This window comes from Pelodiscus sinensis, chromosome 9 (genome assembly GCF_049634645.1).
Source record: "Pelodiscus sinensis isolate JC-2024 chromosome 9, ASM4963464v1, whole genome shotgun sequence".
NCBI classification, from domain to species: domain Eukaryota; kingdom Metazoa; phylum Chordata; order Testudines; family Trionychidae; genus Pelodiscus; species Pelodiscus sinensis.
In genome coordinates, this window is record NC_134719.1 from 9110741 (window position 1) to 9138223 (window position 27483).

The window sequence follows — 27483 nt, forward strand, 5'->3', positions numbered from 1 at the left end:
AGCATGCAGAAAAAGGTTATCTGAGAAGTTAAGGTAGCTGGAACTCATCAGGCAACCACAGCTCACTGTTTTAACTCACAAGACAGGAAAAGACACAAGGTGGGGGAGCTAATATCTTATACTGCACCAACTTCAACTGGTGAAAGCAACAAGCTTTAGAGCTTACACAGAGCTCTTCATGTCTCCTGGGAGTAAAGCAGCAGCAGCAACACTGGATAAGGCAGGGGCTGCTCTGACCAGAGAAGGGGACTATGGAAGCACAGTCAGAAAGGAGGTTTCTGTTAGTCTTCCATTGCTGTTCATAGGTGTAGACTGGGGGATTTGGCCTCTCCATAAATCTAACTTTAGCCTCTCCACAAATTTGAGGAGTGTATCAATAATGGAAACACTGGATTTGAAACAGAAATGTCTCATTTTATCAAAAGCGGACATGGTGCAAAAATACTCATTAAAAATGACTGTCAGTAACCATTAGCGCCACCACCTCTTGAATTTAAAAAAGTTATGTCTCTGTTTGTATCCAGATAGGGGTACATTTCATTCATTTAGGGCACATCTACACAGCAGGGCTAAAGCTGATATAAGCTAAACAACTTGAGCTACATCAATGGCGTAGCTTAAGTTGAAATAGCTTACTTTGGCTTTTGGCACTATCTACACAGCAGGAAGTCCGAGAAAGAGCACTCTTCCTCCGACTTCCCCTACTCCTCATAAAATGAACGTTACAGGAGTCAGAGTAAGAAGTCCTCCAGCTTGACATTATGTCAAAATAACTGCTTGTAGTGTAGATGCAGAATATGCTATTTCTAAATAACAGCAGTTATTCCGAAACAACACTGCTGTGTTCACGTACCCTTAGAGCAGGCCTGCACAACTCAGAAAGCGGCGAGAGCCATATAACTCCAAAGAAAACAGCCGCGGGCCACAAGGGTAGGTTTTGGGGTGGAGGATAATTTAAAAATTCTTAATAAAGTAAGTCAGACCTGCACAACATATGACTCCCAATACAATTACCCTCTCCTCCCCCAGTATCACCCCGTCTCCCCTCCCACTGACACCTCCCCTCCTGCCCTTTTCCTCATTGTCTCCACTTGGCCCCCTGGCATTTGTCTCTCCTGCACCCTGCCCCTTGGTGCCTTCCCCTTTCTCCTGACCTGTTCCTCCCCCCTCAGCACAAGCCCCTTCCCCTCCCTATCTGGCTTCTGCCTTCCAGTTTGCGGGGCTAACGGAGCCTCTTTGAATCCGGCGGTCACCAGCCGTAAAGTCACGACGCCACGTCACACCAGTGTCCTGGCGTCTGCTACCGTCCCACCCTCTGGCTCATGCCCCGCCTCCTTGCGCCGGAGCTACATGCAGGCAGCCCGGCAGCAAGAATTGCTGCACTTCCCCCTCCCCGGTGGTGCTCTGCTCCTCCGCCCAGCCAGCGGATCAGATGGGGCCGCGCCGCCTGTCGTTGTCCCGGGCCGCACAGTGAGCCCCCGCAGGTCGCATGTTGTGCAGGCCTGCCTCAGAGATTACATTTGTCACTGAGAAGACAAGCAAGTAGTCTTGAAGTAGTTGCCTGTCACAAATACATGGAACATTTCATTGCTAGCTTTGAACCAGTGCTCTAGAATGGGTCAACAGTGACTAGCAGTCAACAACTGTTCAGTGGTTCTTATACAACATGAGACAGTCTGAGTCAACACAGCTGTCTTGTCTAATATCCCTCTCCTTGTTTGCAGGTTTAGAGGTCACAGATTGAATGGATTTACACACACAACTCCCCACTCATACTAGAAACTCACTCTCTCCACTGTATTCCCAAGCACATAGAACAGAGCACAAATTTCCCTTGTGAGTGAGACCCACCCAGGGAGGGAGTAGGGCAGGGGTGGGCAATAGTTTTAAGGGGGGCCACTTCAGGAATTTCAGAAGTGGTTGCAGACCACCCCAGAAGGGCAGGGCCTTGGGTGGAAGGGGCGGGGCTTTGGATGGAGGGAGAGGGCCAGGAGACTTCAAGTGCTTCCCTACCCACAAACCCAGACTGGCCTAGGGAGTGAGGGAGCACAAGAAATCTTTGCCCCCCCCCCTTCCCCGCCAGGAGACTCCAGCACCTAGAGAGAACCACCAGCTATTTTCAACCGCTGGCAGTTCCCTCTAGGCACCATGCACCCCTGGTGGTATGAGAAGACTTCCCATGCTTCCTCTACCCCCAGGCCAATTGGGGGAGCGGACTCCACCCTCCCCATCAAAAAAGATAGAAAACGCAGCAGCATCAGGAGGGGGGGGCCAAAGGGAGGTTTTCCCTTTTGTTCAGGAGGCGCCTCCCTCCTTCCTTGCAGCTCCCAGCCACTGGGAAAGGCCTGGGGGTGGGGAAGCGGACACAGTCTTTGGTGCCACGCACCCCTGGTGGGAGGAGGAAACTTTGTGCACTCCCTCCATATACAGGCTGAATTTTTGCTCCCTGCCCCACCCTGCCAGGGGTACACGGTTCCCTTCTGATAGGGCGTGGCAGACAGCGCGAGATTGTGTGCGCTCCCTGATTGGCCTGGGGACAGGGGGAGCATGTAAATTCTTCCTCCTCCCGCTTTCGGCACCGCACGCCCCTGGCAGGGAGAGGAGACTTCACGCACTCCTCTGTCCTCAGGTCTCAATTGGCCTGGGGGCAGGGAAGCAGCAGAAGAATGGCTGTAGGCCAGATCAACCCGCTTGACCAGCCAAATCCAGCCCACGGAAGCCCTTTTGACCGCCCCTGGGGTAGGGTGACTACACAGTAAGCGTAAAAAACTCTGGACAGGAGAGGGAGGGAAGGGAGGTAATAGCTGTAGGCCTGACAAATAGTAGTTATTGTAAACGTTACTTTATGTAGTTCTATAGATTGTTTCATAAGCTTTGTTTTATAGCAGCTGCTGGTGCATTAAATATATTTTGTATTAGGTACTATAAATGTGTAAAAAAATTATTCTATAAACAATTTCTAACTGTTAAGTCTGTAAGAAATCCTGCTTGTTCCTTTGTAGCAGAAATTGATTTACTTGAAATGAACTGTTCTTTGTGTCAGTGAGGAATGTGTGAAGACAAGAGACAGAAGATGCCAGCACCAGATGGCCAGAATGGTTAACAAGGAGCTATGAGCTCCGGCATCAGTCAAATTCAGGATGGCCAAAAAGGGGCAGAATTAACCACCCTAAAGCAAAGGCACACAGCTGCAAATGAGATTCTGAATGAGATAAACCAACTGCAGTCACTCCCAGGATCCAATAGAGCATGACTATGGTAGACTAAAGTTGGGACTTATAACTATAAAAGTAGGGGGTGTAGCATGAAGCTTCAGGTTCAGTCCTGCAATACCTTGGAGCCCACCTCTTCGCTCATGTTCAATCTAATTGGCCACTAGATTGATTTGAGCAACAACAGACTGGCAACTATAAGATCAGTAGGACGTGTGTGTGTGAGTTTGTGAGAGAGAGAGAGAATGAATGCTGATTTCTATGCTGTATTTGCAATAAAGACAGTGTACTGCCTTTTCCCCCTGAAAAAGATCTTGCATGCTTCTTATAAAGCAAAACATAGATGCCTCTAAGACAAAGCCCCAAGTATCAGGACTGTTCTTATAAAATCAGGACATCTGGTCTCCCTAAGTGTTCTGTTCTTCTAAATGATCACAGATTATCCAATGCTGAAACAAAAGACAGGACTATGGAGCACTTTAAATACTAACAAGATAGTTTATTAGGTGATGAGCTTTTGTGGGCCAGACCCACTTCCTCAGATCAAATTGTAGAAGAAAATTGGTACGACCATATATACCAAAGGGATACAACACATAAAATTGACAAATCGGAGTTTAGAAGGGGGGGGGGGGGGGGGGGAGGGTGAGAGGGGAAGGTTAGTGTATATAAGATAATGATATTAGGAGTGATAATTGAGGAAGTTATCTTTGTAATGATCACTATCATGCTGCATTTCCCTTCTATTACACCTAGAGAGAAGAAGCATGTTGTTGCTTATTCACCACTAAAGAGAGCCTGCTGCCAGGCAAAGGAGACAATGGAAGGAGCTTGGCTCCTTGAGAGTAGGAAGTGTCACAACTCCTCTAAAACCCATTACAGCTTTCTGCCTTGCAGAGGGAGGCAAGGAAACAAACCAAGACTGGTGCAAGGAGGGTATTTAAGACCAGAAGGGACCCTTAGATATCTGTTCTGACCTCCTGTATATTACAGGCCATTACATTTAATCCAGTTACTTTGTAACCTTGATTTCCTAGTTCCCTTTGACCCCAAAGGCTTGACTAGAGCCAGGACCTCTCTTTCAAACATCCCACTTTCCAAAGGAAAATTAACTCTTCAGTCCCACAGTTTCCTAATTTCCATTCACCTTCCCTGTCTCCTACATTTATTGCAGAAAGGTATTGATGTCATAAATTTAAAAAAAAAATCACTGCATGGCAAAGGCTTGTTTACTCTCAGAATGTTTACTCTCAAAGCAAGTGGCACTTTACCTTGTGTCCCCATTCAGCTGGAACTTTGTCACACACTACTGCCCACATTTGGGCCTGGGTAGGTTGAAGGCTATGGAGCAGAGAAAGCCTATGAGTACTTATAAAGCCTCATAGGTACTCAGAATTGCACCAGTTTTACTAAAACCAATTTCATTAACTGATACGCAAACCCTTTTGTTTAAGCCAAAATTCTATCCATTTCTTATGGAATTACACAAAACCAAAATAAGCATAGTTTAAACCAAAGTTAAGTGTAAGAGCAACAAAAAATGTTTAAAGGTCTAGAAAGCATGAGCTATGAGGGAAGACTGAAAGAACTGTTTGTTTAGTTTAGAAAAGAGAAGACTGAGGGAACACGATAGCCATTTTCAAGTACTTAAAAAGTTGTTACAAGGAGGGGGAGAGAAATTGTTCTCCTTGGCTTCTGATAAGACAAGCAGCAATGATTTTAAATTGCAGCAAGGGAGGTTTAGGTTGGACATTAGGTAAAACTTCCTAACTGTCAGGGTGGTTAAACACTGGAATAAATTGCCTAGGAAGGTTGTGGAATCTCCATCACTGGAGATATTTAAGAGCAGGTTGGACAGACATCTATCAGGGATGATCTAGTGGTGCTCAGTCCTGCCATGAGGGCAGGGACTGGATTTGTTGACCTCTAGCAATCCTTTCCAGTTCTAGTATTCTATGATTCTAAGTGTCTACCCAAGTGTTTGCATCAGTTTTTAATTAATTTAAAAATCATATCTTTAGTTAAGCGGATGCAACCTAGACTACAAAGCCTACTTGTTTTGCAGACTGTACTATGAGTACTGTTTACTGAAAAGCACTCAAGTCACTCTAGTTGCTTTTTTGCATACAGCAAAAAAGATCTGCACATTATCCTAGGAGTGGCCTAGATTCTGTCACATGATATATATAATTTGTATTTCAATATTAAATGACGCTAACATCCTTTACACACTCACCAGCACTGTATGAATTTTCCTCTCACCAGCATAACAGGAAAATATTCCTTTATTCATTAATTTTGGCTCCAAGTAGGAATTTTAAAGCAAAGCCTCTGACTAGCTGCTCTCTCTTTCACACACACAGAATGAGAGTCTCCATTTCTGCTACTGAAATCTGGTCATTTATTATACAGCAAAGACCACCCAACAGTTTCACTGTCTCGACTACTGTGTATTAGTTCCATGATGGAAGAAAGTCAGAGGCTTCACATTTAATACACATACTTTTCATGATACACATACATATCTTCCAACTGTGCTAATAGGAAGATGTGTTGTTGGGAAGAAGATCATTTTCTTCATTTCATATTCACCCAATATGAAAGAGAAGGTGGGTGAGGTAATATCTTATTTATACACCCACAGGCACTTGACATAGCAGATTGATCACCGTCACCAATTAAAGCCTGATCACTTCAGAATTATGGTTAGACTCTTCAATAGACAAGGGACCCACTGGTTAAATCTAAATCACTCTCTCCTGTATGCCATCTTTTTGGAATCCATTCACCAAATCCAACACAGTTTTAAAACGAAGTGCAGCTGCAATCCTTGGATCCATAGATGGTAATAATCAAGAGGGCAAATGGCCACAAATGCTACTTTCAAATCTCAGTTCAAAAAGCAATTACAGAACGTAACTGGCCAGTACAGCTCTCAATTGAAGCACAGGTTTTTTTTAAATAAAGAGTGAGTGATTCTTGGAAAGAACACCAACCTGTTTTCACAGAAGAGCAACTCTAGATGGGCTCATATAGAGATTTTACTGCACTCAGGATCTGTGATCTGAACCACTGCAATTATAGCAGGAGTTAAAAGTCACAGCCATGGCAAGGGGGTCACAAAGTCCCAAAAAACACTCAACTTGCTGTGCTTGTACTTTTCCCCGTGAGTTTGAGAAATCTGTCTTTGTACAACGTACACATTCTGCTAGATATAAAGGACTCGCTATATGTAGCTATGTCAAATTACAAACTCCGCATTGGTCTGCCTTCTCAGCTATCCTTTTAGTTCCTCGTCTGACATTCCAGAAAATACGGACAGAGGGTTAACAATGGGCTCCGGGGTCATTAAACCTTGATGGTTCTCTCTCAGGCGTGACAGTAAAGTGAATTCCTTCTTGGTACCAGTGGAAAGGGCACACCAGCTAAGGAGTTGGGGGGGGGAGAAGAAGGGGTTGACACATGACCTCCCCATATGAGCTTCTGCATGACTCTGCCCCACCCACAGCACAAGGCCCTCCATGTGTCACCAACACCTGGAAGATTTGAACCTGGGACCTCTGAAGCAGAGTATAGGAGCCTCTATCCCAGTGGTCTTGTCTCCAAGCTTTTTATACCCAAGATCACTTTTTAAATGACAGAACAAACCAAGATCTACCGCCCTGCCCCTTCCTTGAAGCCCTGCCCACTCTATTCTCCTCCTCTCCATCACTTGCTATCCCCAACCCTTATACTGCTGTCCCCCGCCCCCAATTCTTCTGTAGGAAGAGATTTTTCCAACATTTGGCCTGTCTAGACTGGACCAAATGTCAGAAAACCCCCTTCTTTTGAAAGCCACCTTATTCCTCGTGGAAAGAGGAATATAGGGGTAACCGAAAGATCATGTTTGCTCTTCCACTAAAAGAAGCGGAAAAACAAACGCATCCCTGGATGCAGAAGAGTTTTTCTGGGATCTCTCTGGAATCCTGAAAAACTTCTGCAGTCTAGCCGTACCCTCGCTGGGTTGAGGCAGAATGTGTAGGCTCTGGGGTGGGAATAATGGCTTTGGGTGTGGGAAAGTTAGAAGTGCAAGCTCTGGGAGGAAATCTGGATAAGGAGGAGGTGGATAAGGGGATGCTGACTTGGGGACGGGGCTCCAGGCCAGGTAGCGTTGGGGGTCAGATGTAGGGTTAGGGTACGAAGCAAGCCATGGACTTCTGGATGTGAGGGTTCAGGAATATTGGTTGGGGTATGTGAGGGGCTCAGGTCAGGGGGTTCCAGTGTATGATAGGCTCAGATGTAGGATCTGGGGGAAAGGGGGATTGCAGGAGTGTTATGATGCTGTGGCCAGATGGGGGCTTGGCCCCAATTAGGAGTTTGTTGGCCAGGCATCATTTTTAAATAAAATTCTGTGTCAAACGCAAAAGGTTTCTGCACTGTCTTTATTTGTGAGAAGGGCAGGGAACCTGTTTTGAGTCAGGGGTCACTGACCCACAGAAAAGTCAGTTGAGGCCACACAAGTGAGATGCAAAAAAAAAAAAAAAAAAAAAAAAAAAAAAACCTCCTCCAAACCCTCCCTCCCACCCCCCAACCCATGCTTCATTAATGTGGCCCCAACTGTGTTGGTGTGAGCAGGGGACGTAGTACTGGGGAAGGGTGCTAGTGAGTGCTTTGGCAGAAGACAGTGCCAGTGGGGACAGAATTCTGCAGCTGGGGGCAGGTGAAAGGGAAAAGGGTGCTGGGAGGGTAGCGGACAGGTGGCAGAGTCTCCCCTGCACCTGCCTCCTCCCAGGATTCCCACCCCCTCCCCAAGGGAAGCTGGCGTATGTCTCCTCCAGGCCTGACTCTCCCCTCCTGCGGAGCAGGGAATCCCTGTCACGTGCCTTCTTCAGGACCATGGTTCAGGGAAGCCCCAGCACTCCTCCTCCAGGGCCCAACCCTCCCTCCCATGGCGTAGGGAAACCCCCACATGCACCTCCCTCGGGGCCGACCCCTCCCCCCACGGCGCAGGGAAACCCCAGCGCTCCTCCTCTGGGGCCAACTCACCCCTCATGTGGTTCAAGGAAACCACCGCGCTCCTCCTCCAGTGCTGACGCCCCCTCCTGCAGCACACCACCGATCCGAGGGAGGGGAGCAGCCAGCGCACTTCCAGAACCTCTGGAAGTGGCACAAAGCTGCAGGACTTTCATCCACCCCACAGGAAGCCGGCATTACCTCCATTGTCACAAAGTAGGTAGTGGGGCTTCTCAGGGGTGGGGGGAAAATGGGGGGGCCAAATGCCTCACGATTGACTGGTCGAAGCCTCACGATTGACTGGTCGAGGCCTCACGATCGACCAGTCAATCGCGATCGACCGGTTGGTGACCATGGCTCTAGCCTCTGAGCTAAAAGCCAGCTGCCTCCCAGCCCATGCTGTAGAGGTCTCTTGATCTTAACTGTTGCTGTGGTCTAGGTGCCACTGCCTGGTAACCACACTAGGTGTGTGGGTTACACATGCTCTTCCCCTGCTGTCCCCATCCCATGTTATTGAGGGAAAAGGGCAGTAAAGCTAGGGATGATACAACAGCAGGAGAAGCTGCCATCAGGGAAAGAGCAGACACGCCAACTCATCTGCCTGTTCTTCCACAGAACTGCATCTCCTCCAGGTCGGCTGCAGCTGCAGCCCTCCTGGAGGACAGGGCTGGGAGTTCTGCTCCTTCCCACCCAGCCCAGGAGGAGCAGCAGCACCTCCGGCTGCCATACTGCTCCTAGCTCCCCTCCCTCCACCCTTCCAAGTCCTATTTGCCTGACAGTAGGCAAGTCGACAGATTCACTGGGCCCCAGGAGCACAGAGCTGCTCCACCTAGTAAAGGGCAGGACTAGGGCAGCCTGCCCTCAGCCATCCTCCCAGCACCATGCAGAGTGCACTTCCCAGGGCTCTGCAACATGCCACATGGGGCCATGGCCTGTTTGAATTGCTGGGCCTGAGGGCAGTTGTCCTCTTTGCGCCCCCCCCCCCATTAGGGGGATTGGCTGAGAGGCAGCTCTGTGGAGAGCCTAGAGTTGTACAGTGTCTTTCCAATATGCTGGGCCAGACCTTGCTGGACACTTTCTTGCCAACATGGCACACGGGGACATACCAGCTTAATTTCACCTCTGCTTTCTCTTCACAGAGAGGCACCCTATGACAATGAACTGGCTCCTACTCTGAAAACAGTGCACCCAGGTGAGTGAGTAACCAGCCAATGATCATCTGACTGGGCCAGCAGCAGGTGGGGGCAGACTGGAATTTGAGGATGACAAGGGGATCACCTGACATTTACAAGAGGATTCTACCCTCCCTTGGCCGCTTTAGAGAGCGGAACACTACTGACTGCAAGCAGTTCTTAAAGGGCACCTGGCCACAATGGGGGTCAGCAACATGAAATTGCTAGACAGCAAGCTGGATCACTGTGTACATTTTTACCTTGAGAGGGAAACACCCCCCCTCCCCCCGATTGGCTTCTTTACCGCCTCTTGGCAAAGCACCCAGCTTGGGCAGTACTCCTCCCAGTCTGCCCCTCCCCCCAAAGCAATCCAATACCATTCTGCCATGCAGAGAGAGAACAAACCCAGCCGCTCCAGGCAGCTCCCCCCGCCCCATCCCCTCATATGAAAATGGGAGCGCTTTTCCCCTCTCCCTCCCTGCAATACCTGACCTGGAATGGGGGAAGAGGACTCTCTATGCCAGTCCCTCAGGCCTGGGAGAGAAAGTCTGGAGAACTCCCTGCACAGCAGCAGTGACGCTGAACAAATGAGAGCAGAACTGATGTGGGGGCAGTACTGATTGGGGGTCAGGGACAGGTTTAATTCTTGAGCAGGGGGACTTGCAGAGGTTGGGGTGATTAAAGACTCCCCACTTTTTTCAGACTGCCATGAGGTATGGGGGCAGGAGTATCTTCCCCGTCAGAGCATTTTTTCCCCCTCAAGCTTTGAGATACCAGTGTCCAGCTTGCTGCCTTCCTCAACAGTGTCAGGGAGGTCTCATGGGATCAGTCCTTGAAAAACACCGCCTCAGACCAAATCATAGGAACAGAGACTACAGGAGTGAAAGAGGCCTCCTGGAGTCTAGTCCTCAGATACCACAGGGAATCCTGCCCTCTAATCCCATCCAGATGTTTATCAAGTTCCTTTCTGAAGCCAGGTCGGCTGTTTGCCCTAAAGCTATTCCCGAATCTTGCTCCTTTACTAGTTTGAAGGTTTCTAATTGCCAACCTAAATTGTGTCAGAGCCATTTTATACCCATTTGTTGTTGAGCCAGTGTTTCCCAAATCCCAAAGAACACCCAGGAGCATCAAGAGTCAGTGTGGAACTGCACATACCCACCGCTGCCCAGCTGTGGCACTCCTGGTGCTCCCTGCCTCATTTTCTTTCCCCCCAAAAAGGGTTGTCTCAGCTCTCCACACACACCAGCCCATGCTTGAGATGTGATCAGGGCTGATGACAGAATTGCTGGGCCCATGGGCAAGGTGGGGTGGCTGGCTCTGGGTCCCCAGAATGGGTGGGTCTCAGTCAGAGGGGATACGGTTGGGGGCTAGCCTCACCCAACCAGCCCTTGTGTGCTGCCCGACCTATGCCACCCATGACTCTGGTGGTGATTTAGAAGGCCCAGGGCTCCTGACAGCAGCAGCAGCAGCCGCCGCCGCCAGGAGACCCAGACCCTTTTAAATCGCCAGGTCCTGGAACAGCTGCTCCTTTGCCTTTCCCCACCCCGGACTTGGATGTGGCCAAGTCCTCCCAGTCTGGCCAAGTCACAAACAAAACGTAACCCTGAGGTTACAAAAGTTCAGCTAAGCAGTCCTCACCATCAAAAAAGGTTTTTCTGCCTCTTTGGGGCTTCTCTTCAGCCTTCCCTGTGGGCCCTATTTTCAACCACTTTCTGGGCTACCTCAATCTCTGGGACAGGGCACTCATCCCCCAGTCTGGCTCCCCTAGAGTACCACTTCTGCAGTTCCTCCTGGACTCTGCTCCTTGTGTCCTTTCCAGCTCTAGTAGAGAGCACTGGGCCCCAAAGCTAGTTCCCCTGGAGTCCCCAGCCTCCTGCCAGCCCTGGCTCAAGGGTTTCCACAGGAGCCTACATCACTCTGTGGTTCCACTCCTCAAATGGAGCTCTCTCTGCTCTTTTATAAAGCCCAGTGTCCATTAAGCCAGTGATTCCCAGATTGTGGGACATGCCCTTCTGGGGAGGGAGGGAGAGAGGGAGGGGGAGAGAGAGAGAGAGAGAGAGAGAGACAGAGACAGAGACAGAGACAGAGACAGAGACAGAGACAGGCACACAAGAACATTTAGAAGAGCACAGGACACCTGGGCCAGTCCCCATGGTAACAGGGAGGAAGTACTACCCACTTTCATCCTTGGATACGGTCCCTGGCTCCCAGGCAAGCACACAGTCAAAACCCCAGATGCCAGCCCCAGCAATACTCCCGGATTCACCACCAGTCTCAAGCTCTCGCCTCAGCATCCTTACCCCTTGTCTGCCCACACACACAGTTGTGGCCCTACTTCTAGCCCTGGCTCCCGGGGAGATAATCGGGGGGGGGGGGGAGGGGACAATGTGAAAAGTATGGGGAAATCACTCCAGTAAGCTACAACCCTGACCCTCTCCGTTCCATCCCTGCAGGCTGGGAAGCATCTCATTAATTGTGAGGCTGACTCCATCTTCCCTCAAAGGGGCCAGCCACCCTGTGATTAAGTATTTTATTGTTTCTACATAGATATAAATACCCCTTCTAAAAGTAATAGTGTCTAAAGAAATTATTTTGTAGAAATCCCTTTTTCAAAGCCTGTGCTTGTTTGCTTCAACTATCATATTTCCTGGAAGTAAACAGAAAACCAGATTAGGATTTGAATGCAGCTTAGCTGGAGTGTAGGCCTCACCCTGGCCCTTAGAAGGAGGAATTTCACTCTCAGACTAAGTCTGCACTGGCACGTTACAGCGCTGTAGCTTTCTGGTTCAGGGATGTAAAAACACGCACACAGAAGTGTAGGAAGATACAGCACTGTAAAGTGCCAGTGTGTATGTTTCTCCCAGCGCTGTTAACTACTCCCCTCATTGAGGTGGTTTACACAGAGCACTTGGAAGAGCTCTCCTGCAACGCTGCTTGTGCTGTGGCCACGCTTTCAAATTTAAAGTACTGCTGCAGATGCACATTAAACTTTTAAGTATAGACAATGCCTTATTGCAGAAGGCAGAAGCAATGAGAGATCAGAACTCGACAGCTGCCATAGGAGAGAGAAGAAAGATTCTCGTAGGTGCATTGGCTTGGTCTGCTTTCCCAGAGTTCATCTATGTAAGATCATTTGTCAGACCACAAATATCAGTAACAGAAAGCAGAATTAATTGTGGAAACAACATTTACTCCTCTCCTGAAAGAAACCTACCTACCTATTTACCTACCTAGATAGATATAGTAATACCTCCCACATCTCTTGGATGGCTACAAATGTCACCTCGTCCCTCCCTTTATAAGGACATTAAATATAGTATGTATTAAATTGTGAAATCAAATAAACACAATTTATATTAAAAAATGACTCCATCCGATTTTTTTTAATTCATGTTTGGCTCAGAGCATAACATCTGAAACTACAATTTTTTTTAATTGCTACTCAAAACTCAGGTTTAAATAAATTTTTCAATTTAAAAAATGCACTTGATCGCTTAACTTAATGTCTCATGACACTTGAAAGAGGTAAAATATTAAATCCTGAAAAATCAAAGCTCATACTGAAACCTGTAGAAACAATGGACTACAGTTCAATCTCATTTTTCCTCATTTGGCAGATACCTGGAGTAAGTCTAATTACTTCAAACCACGTGTAAATGATATCAGAATCTAACCATTGCAGAAGTTTTGGTACAAGCTTTTCTTACCCAGATTTAAATAGTCATTAGTCATGGGAATTATGGGCTAAATCCTGCAGTCCTAAACCAATCCCCATTGAAGAGAATGGCAATTTAAACTGAATACACGACAGGATTTTAGGAAATCTTAACATAGAAGAGTCACATGACTAACGGTCATTGAAATTGCCTGTTGTAACTAGGACCAGCATTTAAAGAGATTAAAATACTAGATCCATCTGAAAATACGGTAGGGCACAATGAAACCCCTATAATATTGGTTCCATGAATAATAACCCAACTGTGCAAAGATACTTGTCTATCTGTACTGATACATTGAAAGCACAATGTTTGTACATCATAGAGATGAGCGCTAGTATAATAGACTTGCTAGATCATAAAATCAACATCACTGAAGATCACCTGCAGCGTATAACAGGTGTGTCTTCCTATGTTTGTCAGAGTGACTTTTTCCATATCTGCATCCTATCATCATCCGACACACTGATTATAGAGGTCATCTGTTAATTGCAACTTAATTAGGTACTGCACATTGCTTTATGCAAGTATTCACCTGGCTTACAGATTTTCACCTAACATGTAAATGAGGTAATTTGTCAGTGCTGTGGAACGCTGATAATCAAAAAGGTAACTATTAATTACACTCAACCAATGTAAATATCATTGAGAGAGTTGTTCTGGGTCACCAGAAAGTATCTCTACAATTTAGTTATACAAATTTAGATAGCATTTGTAGCTGTGAATTTTAAAGAGCTTATATAAATATTAAACTTCAGAATACCACATAAGGAAGGCAAGTATTGTACCTTCTTCCATTTAAGAGTGAACCACAGGGGTACAGAGGAGGTTAGATGACTTGCCCAAGGTTACATGGCAAGTCAGTGGTGTCCATAGTAGCTCACAACTATGAGTGCTTACACCACAGGACAGGTGGTCAAAAGATAGGATAAATAAACCAAACTGGTGATGGGCTCTAATTAGATTTCACCACCCCAGTAATAAATGTGAATTCCTGAGTCACATTAGCAATCTTAGCATAGAGTCAAACAGTCCCCTTGGGCTCTCCAATCTACCTACCCACCCAGGCAACCTGGATTTAGTGATAAATGGTCATTGACACACACACACACACACACACACACACTTACTTCAACCTGCTTGCAGCCCCAAGAGACCAGTCAGTCACTTATCCCAGATCAACTGGTACCCTAGATCTTACCTACAAAGACAATGCTGGTAACCAATCTATAAACAAACTATCTAGAAGGTTTAACAACTAGGGAAAAGAAATAAGAGTTAATTACTGGTTAGAGAGAGCAAACCTACACTCAAAAATGAGTTCAGAACTAAATTCTATGAATGACAGAGTTGCAGTGATCTGTTAATTCAAAATGTCTTTCAGGTAATGCTTAATTTTTAATGAAAGAGGTGTCAGGTCTCAATCTAGTTTTTTAATACTTTCATAACTGATGCAGAAAGCCCAAAGGTGCCACAGCAATGAGCTGCCAAGCCTAGAAGTGCTAGGGCTCAAATTAGGCATGGCTTTCAAGGCAACCCCAGGCATAATCCTGGGGAATCCCTTGCTTCAGTTTGGAGTCTTTTGCCTTATGAGAGTTCAAATAACAAAAAGATGAAAAATATGTGTGACCCTGTTCCCTCTTGAATTTGGCCTTCTAGTCCATGATATGAGCTCTCACGTACACACCTCACTTCACGTGCCTTGTTTAAGTGTGCATCACTTCTGTAATGCCAATGGGGGGGGGGAAACATATGCAGACAAAAACTAGCAGAATCTGGCAATTTTGTGCATGGGCAATGGTGAACAAAATGTCTTGTGGGCCACAGATAGAACCACATGCCTTGGATGATAGGTTGCCCACCACTGCAGTACAGGCTGATAAAGATCCAGCTCTGTATCTAGAGGCTGTAATGACTCCACATCCTTTATGGATTGGAGGAAACATGTAAGATACTGACAGGAGGACTCCATTTGCACCCTGACCCTTTCAAAAGAAAGCACTTTTCTAAAAAGCCTAGGCATTCTGGCTATTTTGCTACAAATATACCTGATCATCTCACATGAATGTTTAATTACATAACACTATATATTTATTAGGGAATACAAGGTTAAAAAAAATGAGCCTTCAATATGTAATGGAAGGTGGTGGAGATTTGTTTTGATCCTCAGCTCCCTTGGCAGTTTGTCCTACAGCTAAGGAGCAGCCCCGAGCAATCTGTCTCCTGCACAAATGAGCTTTATCCTGACAGTAATTTACATTGTGCCTGAGGAACAAAATTGTCGAAAGTCATATGCCATGGAAGGTAACTTATAAATTAAAAGATGAGGTGTGTATGCCCATCAGCCACTTCTATTCAGGTAGAAGTTTTATTAGTATGGGTAGCCTGCTCTAGAGAAACAGCAATTGGGAGAGCAAAATGAGATCTACTCATATTATTGTGAAGATTACCCCTTTATGGTGTGTGATGCTATATTGTGAAACCATGATATTCTTAGTATAATGCCCATCACCACACAGTGTTATTTCTCCTGTGAATAAAGTACTCAGACATTCTGAGCCATGCCCAGAATGACTCGTCAAATGAAAAGCTGTGTACGCTTAATTAGTGTGGGATGCCATAGTAACTTCTTCCCAAGCACAACAACAGGGGAATCTGCAATGACGAAGCACATCAGACAGCTGCAGCACAAATTATATCTAATCCTAAATGGGGTTGGAGCAGGCATTGAGGGCCCAAGTAGGTGGTGTCAAGTGCCCTCATTCCCAATAAGTGAGTAGGAATTGTCATAGTGGTTCATACTAATCATTTCCATGTGAATTTAGTGCTCATTTAGTTGCAAATGGAAGTCCCTGGAGAATGAAATCCTCTGTCTTCTATATCACAGGTTCCAAAAATCCAGACAGCTTCCTCACCTCTCCTTTACCAATGTGCATTAAGCCTCTCTAGGGTGAGAGTGTAGTTTAGATTCTAAGATCCATTCAGTTCTACCCATCTCTGCTTGGGTGTGCCAGCAACGGTCCCAACAGTAGAGCCGTTTTTCCTCCAGTGTGGATACCCATTCACTGGGAACTGGACTGGAAAGAGCCCTGTGTATCTCACATAAATCATCACAGAGCCATTAAGGTCAGATACAGTGTGTGTTGTGTCCTGTCCTACAGCCCATCCACACAGCACACAGGTCTGTGACAGTCCAGCCACAGAACCTGGCTCTTCAGTTCAATCTTTAAATTAAGGATGTTACATTGTGGTTATCTGGCTAATTGTGTAGTCAATACAAATTGTATCGACTACATCAGGGCTACTCAACATGCGGCGGGGAGGGTGGTGGCAATAGGTGGCTGTAAAGCACACCTGCCGCGTCTACCACAGTGGCAGTGCCTCCCTGAGCCAGGCCACGTCAGCACGTGCACAAGAGCTGCTGGGGGCGACAGGAGACACGTGTCACAGCAGTGGCAGAGCTGGGCAGCAAGACAGAGGCAACAGAGGAGCCAGGCAATGAGGCCAGGGTGAGAAAGGTCTGTGCTGGGGTTGGTGCTTGGGTAGTAATCAATATAATGGTCTTCTGTTGATACGTGTTTTAGTAGTTCAATTGCTCACTAAAAAGTGTTGTCAGATGCGTGGAAATCAGGTAAATATTGCATTTTATTATGATCAGCAGATGTGACTTAAATGGGGCCTGCACGTTGTGTAGTCTTGCCTTAGTCTTTGTATTCATGCCCGTCAGTATCAAAGCTATTTGCGTATATTTGCAACCGTGCTTAAATTGCAGCCCTCAGCATGTGCTGTGGGTATCATTGTGGCCCCTGGGCCTTCCAAAGTTGAGTAGCCCTGGACTACATGATTAGTCGATAAGGGACCGTTCTGCAAAGCTGCAGTGGGGGTAGCTCTGGGAGGCAGCTTGCTCAGTCCCGGCTCAGTCTCAGCTCGTGCTGGCTCTGGGAGCCACCTACGCTGTGGTGCTGCATTTCAAATGTAGTAACAGCTGCCAGGCTGAGTCCAGCAGCCCCTGTTCACAGGCAGAGGGGCAGGCGGCTCAGGAGATGATGCTGGGGGAAGTGGCTTTTAAGCTAGCACTGGCTACTGTTCTCTCTCCCCCCCCCCCCCCCCCCCCCACACCTCACACCTTGCTCCCCCTGCCTCAAAGAGGCAGCAAGGTGGGGAAGAGAGTAGTCGATACTCAACTAACTGAAAAGCTTATGCTTATCAGGTAGTCAACTAGTTGACTCCTCACTAACATCCCTCTCTCTAGAGACCCCTGGTTCTATCCCTAATGTCCACCAAGATGTCAGCCACCCCACCATCAGATGGTAACAACTTTCAGTTACTACCAACCCAGACTAAATGTTGAACTCTCTCTCAATTTCCAAATTCTTTAATCCCTCACAAAGTCACTATATTACAAATACACCCATACCCAATAAAGCAATGTCTCTGCACCCCCATGGTCTTGGCCATACAGAGATCTTTAGAACCTTCTCATAGTGCAGATTAATGTTGTATTGGACAAACAAATTGTTTTATTTCAAACTATTTATTGCTATGTCTAAAGCAATTGTGAAACAGCAGCAATTCCAAAACTGACTGGGGTACCAGAAAAATGCCAGTATTGTGTACTTCACAGTAGGCATGTTAGCGTGTAGTTTACATGATTAACCAATAAGCCTGGTCTTATTGGTTGATCCTAATGACTACATGCACCAGTGCTGTATGAGAGGCAGCAGTGAGGGGTGGGGGAGGGGGGGCAGGTTGGAGCTGGCACCCACAGAGCTGCCTGCCATCCCCCTGCTGCCTCCCATAGAGGCAACAGTGCAGGTGGGAGCCGGTGCTCACATCAACTCCCATGGAGCCACCTGTCACCCTTGCGCTACTGCCTCTGATAGAGGCAACAGAGTGGGTGGTAAGGGGAGCAAGCAGGAGCCAGTAGACATAGGAAGCTGCTTTCAAGCTGACTCCCTGCGCATACCCGCTTGGCTCTCACAGAGCCAGTTGCCTTCCACTCTGCACTGCTGCCTCTCTATCATTGGCAGTAGTACGGGGAAAGTGAAGGGGGAAGCTGGCTCCCCATGCATATCAGCTCCCATGGAGCCCCCTGCCTCTCTATCAGTGCTTGAGGGGAGCCAGTTTAAAAGCTGGCTCCCTCCTAGCACTGACTCCCACATGCCTCACCACCAACCCCTGGTATGTAAACATGTAACTGCTAAAATTTCAAGTGGTTACACATTTACACAAAATATAGTTAATATCCCACCTCACATGCCCACCCAATTAAATGCCTGTTTAGGGTATCTTTAACAGAGAAAAGGCAACTTGAGAAGTGAGGAAAGAAACCTGTGGTTAAATTCTCTACACAGATTAATATGAGCAGGAGCTATATGCAATTCCACTGGAGTAGAGGATCAATTAATGATTCCCTGTTCTGTTCACTCCCTCAGGGAAACCTGGGATTGGCCACTGTCAGAAGCCAGGATACTGGGCTAAAAAGAGCCTTGGTCCGATCCAGTATCGTCATTCTTATGTTAATACTGCTCTGGAGGAACTATTAGTTTTCAGATAACAGAAGGCTGCATTTTAAAAAAGCATTTGTAGGGTGGAAAGGTGGTCTGAATGAAAACTGAAAGAGCAATGCTCTTCTAAATCTGCCCAAAGATAAAGAACAGTGGGTCTGAGACATGTGAATTGCCCCCATCTTTCTATAGGATGTTGACTCTGAATCATAATGAACAATTAAATGTCAGCACTGTTAATTGTTTCACCTTTTATCACCCAGACAATTTGAATTTTTATTCTCCTTGGAGATTTCAAAAGGCAGAGATGAAAGAGACATATTGGGGCATTTTATACACCTCTAGATGCCATGTGAAGATTTTACAATAACATTTTCTCTAGTGCTGTGTCCAACCTAGTTTTAAGTACCTTCAGCTATTGAGCCTCTCCCTTCCTCTTGAGAAACTTACAGACCAATCGATCGGTCACTTCTGGGTAGCTGTTCCTGTTTTATTCTAGTCTAAGTTTCCTTTCTTTATATGGACTTGTGTCTAACTACTCCTGGTTGCCAGCAAAGTACGCCTACAGAGAAGAGGGGAAAAGAAACATGGCTGTGAGGGATGGAGAGCCATAATGGGGAGGAAGAAGAGTAAACAGCAGCTTTCAAGGGAAGGGATACGGGCATGAGTAGAGCCCTAGGATTTTGACTTCTGGGTATCTGTAAATATTGATGACGGCGGAGGAGAAAGGGAGGGTTATATTCAACTGTCAAAGAAGAATCGTTAAAACAAAAGCAGGAAAATGGAAAGTTAGCACAAAAACAATGCCTCTAAGTTCAAGTAGACAATGGATTCAACTGTCAAAGGAGTCTGTGTTTCTGACTTCTCTGGAGATATTCAAGACAAGACTATATAAGGAGCTACTGGGGCTACAAAAGAAAGATATTAAAATGATTTTGTAGTTAAGCAATCGGAGGGGAAGGAATGGCCTATAAAAGCAGGAAATTCCTTCCTTTTCCTGGTACAGTACTTACAAATCTAGTAAAAACCCATGAGAAATGTTGTTCACACAAACTGTAATCATATTTCAAAGTGAAATCTCTACTTTTCCCCCAAAAATCATCCCAACATTCATCCATGTTAGTCTAGATAATTCATTTTTTGTTAAAAACCCTCACATTTGAGGGTTTTTTTATTTATATAAATTCAAATCTTATGCATTGGAGCAATTGAAAAAAAACACTTTAATTTCTCTCTCTTTCTCTCAGAAATAAAGTTCAATTCTAGTCAGATCCCAAATGGCAAATTTCAGTCAAGAACAGCTTTTTCCAGATCAGGTATGTAATCTAAAAAAAACAAAGTCAATAATAAAAAGAATGCCATAACCTTAAAACAAATTTTCACAAGTGATAGAGTACTTTAAAGACAACTTTGCAAAAGCAGAAAAAAGATCATTGTTAACATAATTGGTAATAAATTGCTGCAAGCAAATGATAGTTACCAATTTAGATCTATAATCCATGAGACAGATGGAGGCTTTGCTGTGAGTGTATGAATCAAGATTGGTCACACTGTTGAACCTGTGATGTAGAAGCAAAAGGATTACAATGTGTATGATAAAGATGGATAGAGAAAGTATTATAGAAGAACAGATTAACTACAATAAATAGACAAGTTATACTGGGAAAACACTGCTGTAAAAGAGGCTGAACCCCAGTGAAAGATTCCCATTGACTTAAAACAGGATCCAAGCCTGAATTATAGACTTGCAGAGCTATTCAGTTAATATCTATTTAAGGATACTAGTCCATAACACTGATAAAGGGATGCTATCTAGGTTGTATAACCAAAAATCAGACCCTCCAAATAAGTTCTTGATACCTGTCAAGAGGGAATATTTGTATGCTTCTAGCAAACAGGCAGTGAAATGAATGGAACCAAGAAGAAAACACACCTTAAAATCCATATACAACTCAGGTTTTGTATGTTGTCTGGGTAAAATTCTAACCTGATACCTTTCTCTAAGGACCAAATATAGAAGGATTTGGCAAAAATGGTTGTTACTCCACATACAAAAGGTCTAAATAAAAAATAAAACCTTGAAGTCAATAATTATTCCAGATTTACACTAGTGGCAGTGAACATAAATGACCTTTTACTTCTAATTAAACCTAGAGGCCAAATTTATCTCTGACATAACTCTCCAAAAATAAAGGGAAGAATACTATCCCCCTAATATCTTGTTTAACTTTATACTGTACCTGTGTACTAGAGAAACTGTTTTAACATGGGGCAAATTCAGACCGGATGTAAAATGTAATGAATTTGCACCCATTTCCTCCACATCTGAATTTGCTCCAATTTGCACATGGAGGCTCCTAGGAATTATCATGAGCCATATGTTGGAGAATTGTCTCATTTAGCAAATATCTGTTGGTACAAATCTTTGTTTCTAGAGGAATTTTCACTTCTCTGTAGTAAACTACATTTACTGTTTGTTGTCCCTGTCACCTAACATCTCCTACTACAGGCAGTCCCCGGGTTACATCGGATCCCTACTTACAAACGGGGTGAGGCAACCCCGCACTAGCTGCTTCCCGCCAGCAGATCAGGGAGACGCAGAGCGGCTTCTCTCAGCAGACACCTCAGCTTGAGAAAAAAGGACTGAGGGAAGTGAGGTGTGGGAGAATAAAACTGAGCTCTGGAGATATGTTTGGCTAGAGTTTCCCCTACAATATGTACCAGTTCCGACTTACATACAAATTCAACTTAAGAACAAACCTACAGTCCCTATCTTGTACGTAACCCGGGGACTGCCTGTATATGCATGGGAGCTATGGGTAGCGGGAGTGCCACTCTCCCAGGTTTTCGGTAGGCCCTCAGTCACAATCCCAGATGCCGGCCTCAACCCCCCTTATGCCTGCCTGGGTCCCCCACTCCTGGAAACATGGTCCTGCTCCTTGCCCCAGCTCAGGATGGGAGGAGAGTGGGGGTGATTGGGACTGGCTTGCAGCACTCGCGCTCTCTGAAGTATTCCAGCACCACTGCCCTTTACTTCTGAGCAGAGTTACAGTATTCCTTCTGATGTGCTTTGCCTCCAATGCAAACTATTATCCATGAGTTCGGAGGGCTTATTTTCAGAACTTTCACCTGAATTTCATCCAGGAGTTGAAGATGTGAAAGGCTTTCAAACAGCAAAGACAACACTAAAACATTAAGATATTCACTTGTCCCACCCTGCACTGGGAGCCGTAGTCGGGAGCCGCAGGCCAAGCTGGGTACAAGAGCCAGATGGTGGTCTGGGCTAGGACCAGAATGGAGCTAGGGGCAGAGGAGGACTGGATATCACTCCCTCCCCACCTCCATGAGGCTAGTCCAGGCCCTGCTACATTTCCCTGAATTATTGTTCTATGGCCCCCTAGAGGGACATACTCCACAGTTTGAGGGCCTCTGACCTATGGGTTACCCTTCCACTCCTTACGTTCCCAAAGGAAGCCGGAAGCTAGAGAATTAGCCATTGGCTCATTGCTTATTATTTTTTCTATTAAGGATGGTGATTTTATTTTGATATCACAGTCGATCCTTGGGAGAGAGAGATTGTTCCTTTTCAACTGTTTTAGCCTATTCTGTGGCTGAATAGGCTATTTTTATGCTGATAGTTCACCTAGACACAGGTTCTTATTTTGCACATAATGGGGGCTCTAGATCACACTATTCGCGCGTGTGTTCCTCATTTTCCTCAACACGTTTTTTAACAAACATCAAAAAGAACAATTGAGGATAAATATCTGACATGAACTGCACCTGCAATTCCAGGGCATGGAGTTAGAAGAAGGAAGGGGTTCTAAACTCTTCCTTCCCATGCCTGCTCATCCTTACTGCAACAAAAATTGCTACAGCTTAAGTGTTGCTGAAAAATTCTCCCTCTTGCAGCGCTCCTTAAAAGCAACTTCCATAATGACATGGAGATTGTCTTTTCTCCTCCCCAGCCTGTGTCTTGACCTGACACTTTGGAATTTAAATTAGATTTATCTAATCTTTAATTATTGTTTTAGAGAAAAAAAAGGAGGGTCTGTGGAGCAGTCTTGACATGTAAAACATCAGAGTTACTAGCACAGAATGGGAGCTTAAAAACCATTTACTGGTGTCGTGGTGTTATTACAAAAGACAGTGGCCCATTCCAGGGAAGAGACACACAGGGATTATGGGAAATAACTTTAACCTGTGTGACTGGATTCAATATCCTCTGGAGGTCCCTTCCAGTTCTAGTGTTCTATGATTCTATGATAGGAAGCAATGTGCTCAAATTATTGCATAGGAGTCAGGAGAGCTAGGTTTTGTCTGTTCTGCCTACAACCTGCTGAATGACCGTGGGTGAGTCACTTGCACTCTGGTGCCTCAGTTTCCCAATTGTGCAATAGGAACCATGTTACCAAAGATCGGATGTGAAAGACTTTGAGCTCCACAGATGAAGTGCTATATGAAGGCTACCTGTTGTAATCCCAAGAATTTTCACATTGATCTTTGAGACAAAGCAGTTACCTTACAGCAGACATTTAACCCTTCCTTGAAATTGCTTACAGCTAATGTGGAAGAAGCAGCTAAGTCAACCTGTTATTTGTTTCTGGGAGTGACATGTAGGAGCAGGGCCAGAATAAAGCAATTTAGAGCCCTAGGCACATGATACGGACCCCCTTGTAACTAACTCCCAAAAGGGCCATAGAGAAATCTTCCAGGCAGCTAGAGTGGCTAGGAAGAAACCAGCCAATCAGGGGCCAGGAGGAACTATATAAGAAGCTGCAGGCGTGAGGCATCTTAGTTGTAGCTTAGACCTGGAAGGGAGAAGGTTGGGGGTGGTTGGCTGATAGAACCAGGGACAGCTCAGCGTGGAAAGCTGTGGAGCAACTAATGAATTGCAATAGAGCTCTGAAGTAAGGGTGAGGCCTTGCTTGCAGGAGAGGAAGCCCTGGAGTCACCTCTCTCATTTGGAGTGAGGCAACAAACTGAAGGAATAGTGTTGAACTGAGAGAGACTCTACAGAGGGCACTGGGGTGGGTTGCTGTTAGAGGTGTACCCCAAATGGGATGTGTGATCACACAGGCTATGTCTACACTGCACTGAAATATGCAAATGAGGCTAAGCGTGGAATATTGCTGAGCCTCATTTGCATAATTAATGAGCAGCTGCTTTTTGCGCAAGAGGCTTTTGCGCGAAAAGGAACCGTCTGCACGGCTACTTCTTGCGCAAAAACCCCCTCTTGTGCAAGAGCCATTTTTCTGGGAAAAACGCGCCTTGATCTACATTTGAAATCCTAGGACTTACTAACTGCTAAAAACAATTAAAAACTCTCCTGCACCACTCAATCTCCATGACATGCTTGCCCAGTGCTTTGGAGCTGAACTGCTTATTTTCTTCTTAGACTGTGAGTGCCTCAGGCTGAGGGACTGCCTCTTACTCTATGGACTGAGCAGCACTCAACACACCAGTCCCAAACAGGCAAGGACAATATTATTATAATTGTACTTTCATACAGATTGGTAAACAGGCACAGAGAAATTAAAGAACTTGTTGACTATCAGAGCAGGCCAGTGGACAGGGTGAGAACAGAACCCAGGGAGTTTGGACACCACCCATACCAGAGGTAGGTAATTTTCTCAGGGAGCCACAATGAAGTTTGTTACATGGTACCAGGAGGAGTGGGACTAGGGACTAGCCTCCCTCCAAAGCCTCCAGTCCCAAACAATCTGAAGTAAAAACACAGCAAAGCCCTGCCACTACTGTGTTGCCTAGCAGCCACCCGGGATCACAGCAGCTATTTAAAAGGTTCACGGCTTTGGCCCCTGCTGGGGTAGCACTGCAGCTGGGAGCCTGGAAATGTGGTGGCATGGGCAGCAGAATATAAATACCGGCCAGATGCAGTTTGCAGGCTGGATCCAGCTCCCGGGCCACATCTTGCCCAGCTCTGACCTATACGCTATTAAATCCCCAGATGTATAGTATAATATCCCCAAAATGGAGTAAGTCTCACTGCTTGATGCCAAAGATCGAATATTTTTTCACCATGGACCTTTGGCCCGACCTAGTCTGGCCATTCTAGAATTATGTTCAGAATGGCAATTGCCCTGCTACTACATACACTGCACGTTAAAAGATGGTATTCTACAAAGACTAGGGTGCCTGAAAGAAGCTGCTCCTTGGAAGCAGGGGGAGGAACGATGACTGTTAAGATCTAAAAGTACCGTATGGCTTTGATTCATCACAATTTAGTTCAAATACAATACATTAGCAAGCAAAGAGTGCAGCACAGCTTTGTCAAAATTACAAGACAAACTTGATTATAAAATTGGATTAGTTGCCAGTTTCTTTAATCTGGTTTAAGCCATCATTATAAATTGCCCTGGTATAACAGCCTCTTAAAGACAGCGATTACTTCAAGGTCAGGGTAAATACATAAACTGCCTTGATAACTATAAAGAGGCTAAAGTCTTGTTTAATTGCCTGCACACATGGAAGGCATATAGGTCTGATCCTGCACCATTGGAATCTTGTGGCAACACTCTTATTGACTTGTAGAATCAGCCTTCTGTGCCTAACCCATTGAGCCTCCAACTCTTATGGAAGTCAGTGGATTTGGGAATAGGTAACCCTTCCAAGAGGTGTTCAGGACCTGGCAGAACTGGGCCCTATTAGTTAATTTTCTACAGAAGAAAACCATGCGACTTGTTCTGGCCTTAGTGTGACATTGCTTTTGACCCTACAGGACAATAATAATATAGTCATCAAACCTCACCTTACAACATGGTGGCAGTATTCATGGATGAAAACTTGAAAATAGGGTGGGAGGGAATAGTTAAGGACATATCTCCAAAATAGGCAGAGATTAGCTGGATTGGGTGAAACAGAAGCACTACAAGAGAACAGCTAGTTTCTCAGTCCATTTGTTTAAGTCGGTAGATCATGAAGCAAACCTGCAGTAGCCACCTCTGGTTGAAGCTGAAGTAGCTTCCCACTCTAAGCCCAGTTTCCAAACTCACTTGTCTGGAAACGAATAGTTAAGGGATCCATACCCTTCCCATCTACAAAGTCTTCTTCACTCTATCACCCATCCAAGCATAACTTCCTTCCCTTGTTTGGTTCAGAAACAAATATGTTGCTGGATGCCTGTTTTCTATTTATGTATATTAAATGCAAATATTTTTGGAAAGAATATTGTTTGAGTGCATTTAGCCATGACAGAGCACCATACATTTCTGATCAAAAGGTTGATGGAATAGAAAAATATTCAATGGAACTGGAATAATTGATCTGTTTTTGTTTTTATAAAATGCTTGTTACATCTTGCAAATTAATGTGCATAAAGAGCTTACAAGTTTGTACTTTTTAATTTTATTGTAACTGTGAACATATACATGTTTTGTAGTAAGTAATCCTGTTAGTGCAACAATGAGAAATACTATTCCTCTCAAACAGAAAAAATGATTTGACATCTTACAAGTTTGATCGTTTTTCATTTTTGCTTGTCTTTTTACATGTTAGGGGGAAAAGTTAAGATTGGAGAAGTGTGAAAACACACACGAACGATTCAGTAATTGCTGAATTATTACATAGCAGTGGAAACGTAGTTAAATTATCTTGCCTGTTTCCAGACTTTCCAATATTTGGAAATTTTTGAAGTTGCAGACTTTTTGCAGCTAAAGTATGTTATTTGAATCTTAGCTTTTAATATAATTTTTCATTTAGGAAAACAAACACATTTTTTCTACACCACTTGATATTTTCCCCTTACTATATATAAAAGATAGGAATTGAAAGATTAGAGTATTTATTATAATCAGGCAAAATTTCCTCTGACTTAATAGGAATTTTGTTTGTGGTAAGGAGCACAGGACTAAATCTAAAGACTAAATTTTAAATATAGAACTCAAACAATATCTTAAATATTTACAAGGCATCCTAGCTGTATTTATTCCAATCCATCAGTAACCCTAACTCAGTGGACTCTCTGAAGAATTGTTAACTTTTGCATACATTTCATTCAATAAAATATATTGTCTTGTATCATTCCCAGACTACCCCTTGGTTTAAGATACATTACTTTAAAAATAGAAATGTAGCCGTGTTAGTCTGGTGTAGCTGAAGCAAAATGCAGGACTATGTAGCACTTTAAAGACTAACAAGATGGTTTATTAGATGATGAGCTTTCATGGGCCAGACCCACTTCCTCAGATCAAATAGTGGAAGAAAATAGTCACAACCATATATACCAAAGGATACAATTAAAAAAAAAAAAAAGGAACACATATGAAAAGGACAAATCACATTTCAGCACAGAAGAGGGATGCGGGGGGGGGGAGGAAGGAAGGTAAGTGTCTGAGTTAACGATATTAGAGGTGGGGAAAGGTAGATGTCTGTGAGCTAATGGTATTAGAGGTGATAATTGGGGAAGCTATCTTTGTAATGGGTAAGGTAGTTTGGGTCTTTGTTCAATCCCCCCCGGAGAGTGTCGTATTTTAGCATGAATGACAGTTCAGAGGATTCCCTTTCAAGTGCAGATGTAAAAGGTCTTTGTAGCAGAATGCAGGTAGTTAAGTTGTTGAGACAGTGACCTTTCTGGTTGAAATGGCAAGAAATTGTTTTTTCTTTGTGATCCTGTCTGATATCTGTTTTGTGGGCATTAATCCTTTGGCGAAGTGTCTGAGACGTTTGTCCAATGTACATAGCAGACGGACACTTTCGGCACATGATAGCATAAATTATATTTCTGGATGCACAGGAATATGTGTTCTTGATCTTGTAACTGGCATGGTTAGGTCCAATAATGGTATCAGCAGAATGAATATGTGGACAAAGCTGGCAACGGGGTTTGTTGCAAGGGAAGGTACCAGGGTTGGTATTAGTGTGGTAT

The 27483-nt window shown here is 45.0% G+C and overlaps 1 protein-coding gene across 2 annotated transcripts in view; it reads right to left on the reverse strand.

Annotated features, from left to right (window-relative positions):
- Positions 1–27483, reverse strand: part of RAB3B (RAB3B, member RAS oncogene family) — a 156664-nt gene that overhangs the window by 126600 nt on the left and 2581 nt on the right. Inside the window, exon 2 of one of the 2 annotated variants that reach the window (XM_075935966.1) lies at positions 20080–20158. The exons of the other annotated variant lie outside the window; for it this stretch is intronic. Within the exon in view, the coding sequence (XP_075792081.1) occupies positions 20080–20100 (21 nt within the window). The 5' untranslated portion in view covers positions 20101–20158. The remainder of the gene's footprint in view (positions 1–20079; positions 20159–27483) is intronic. 2 annotated transcript variants of the gene reach the window in all.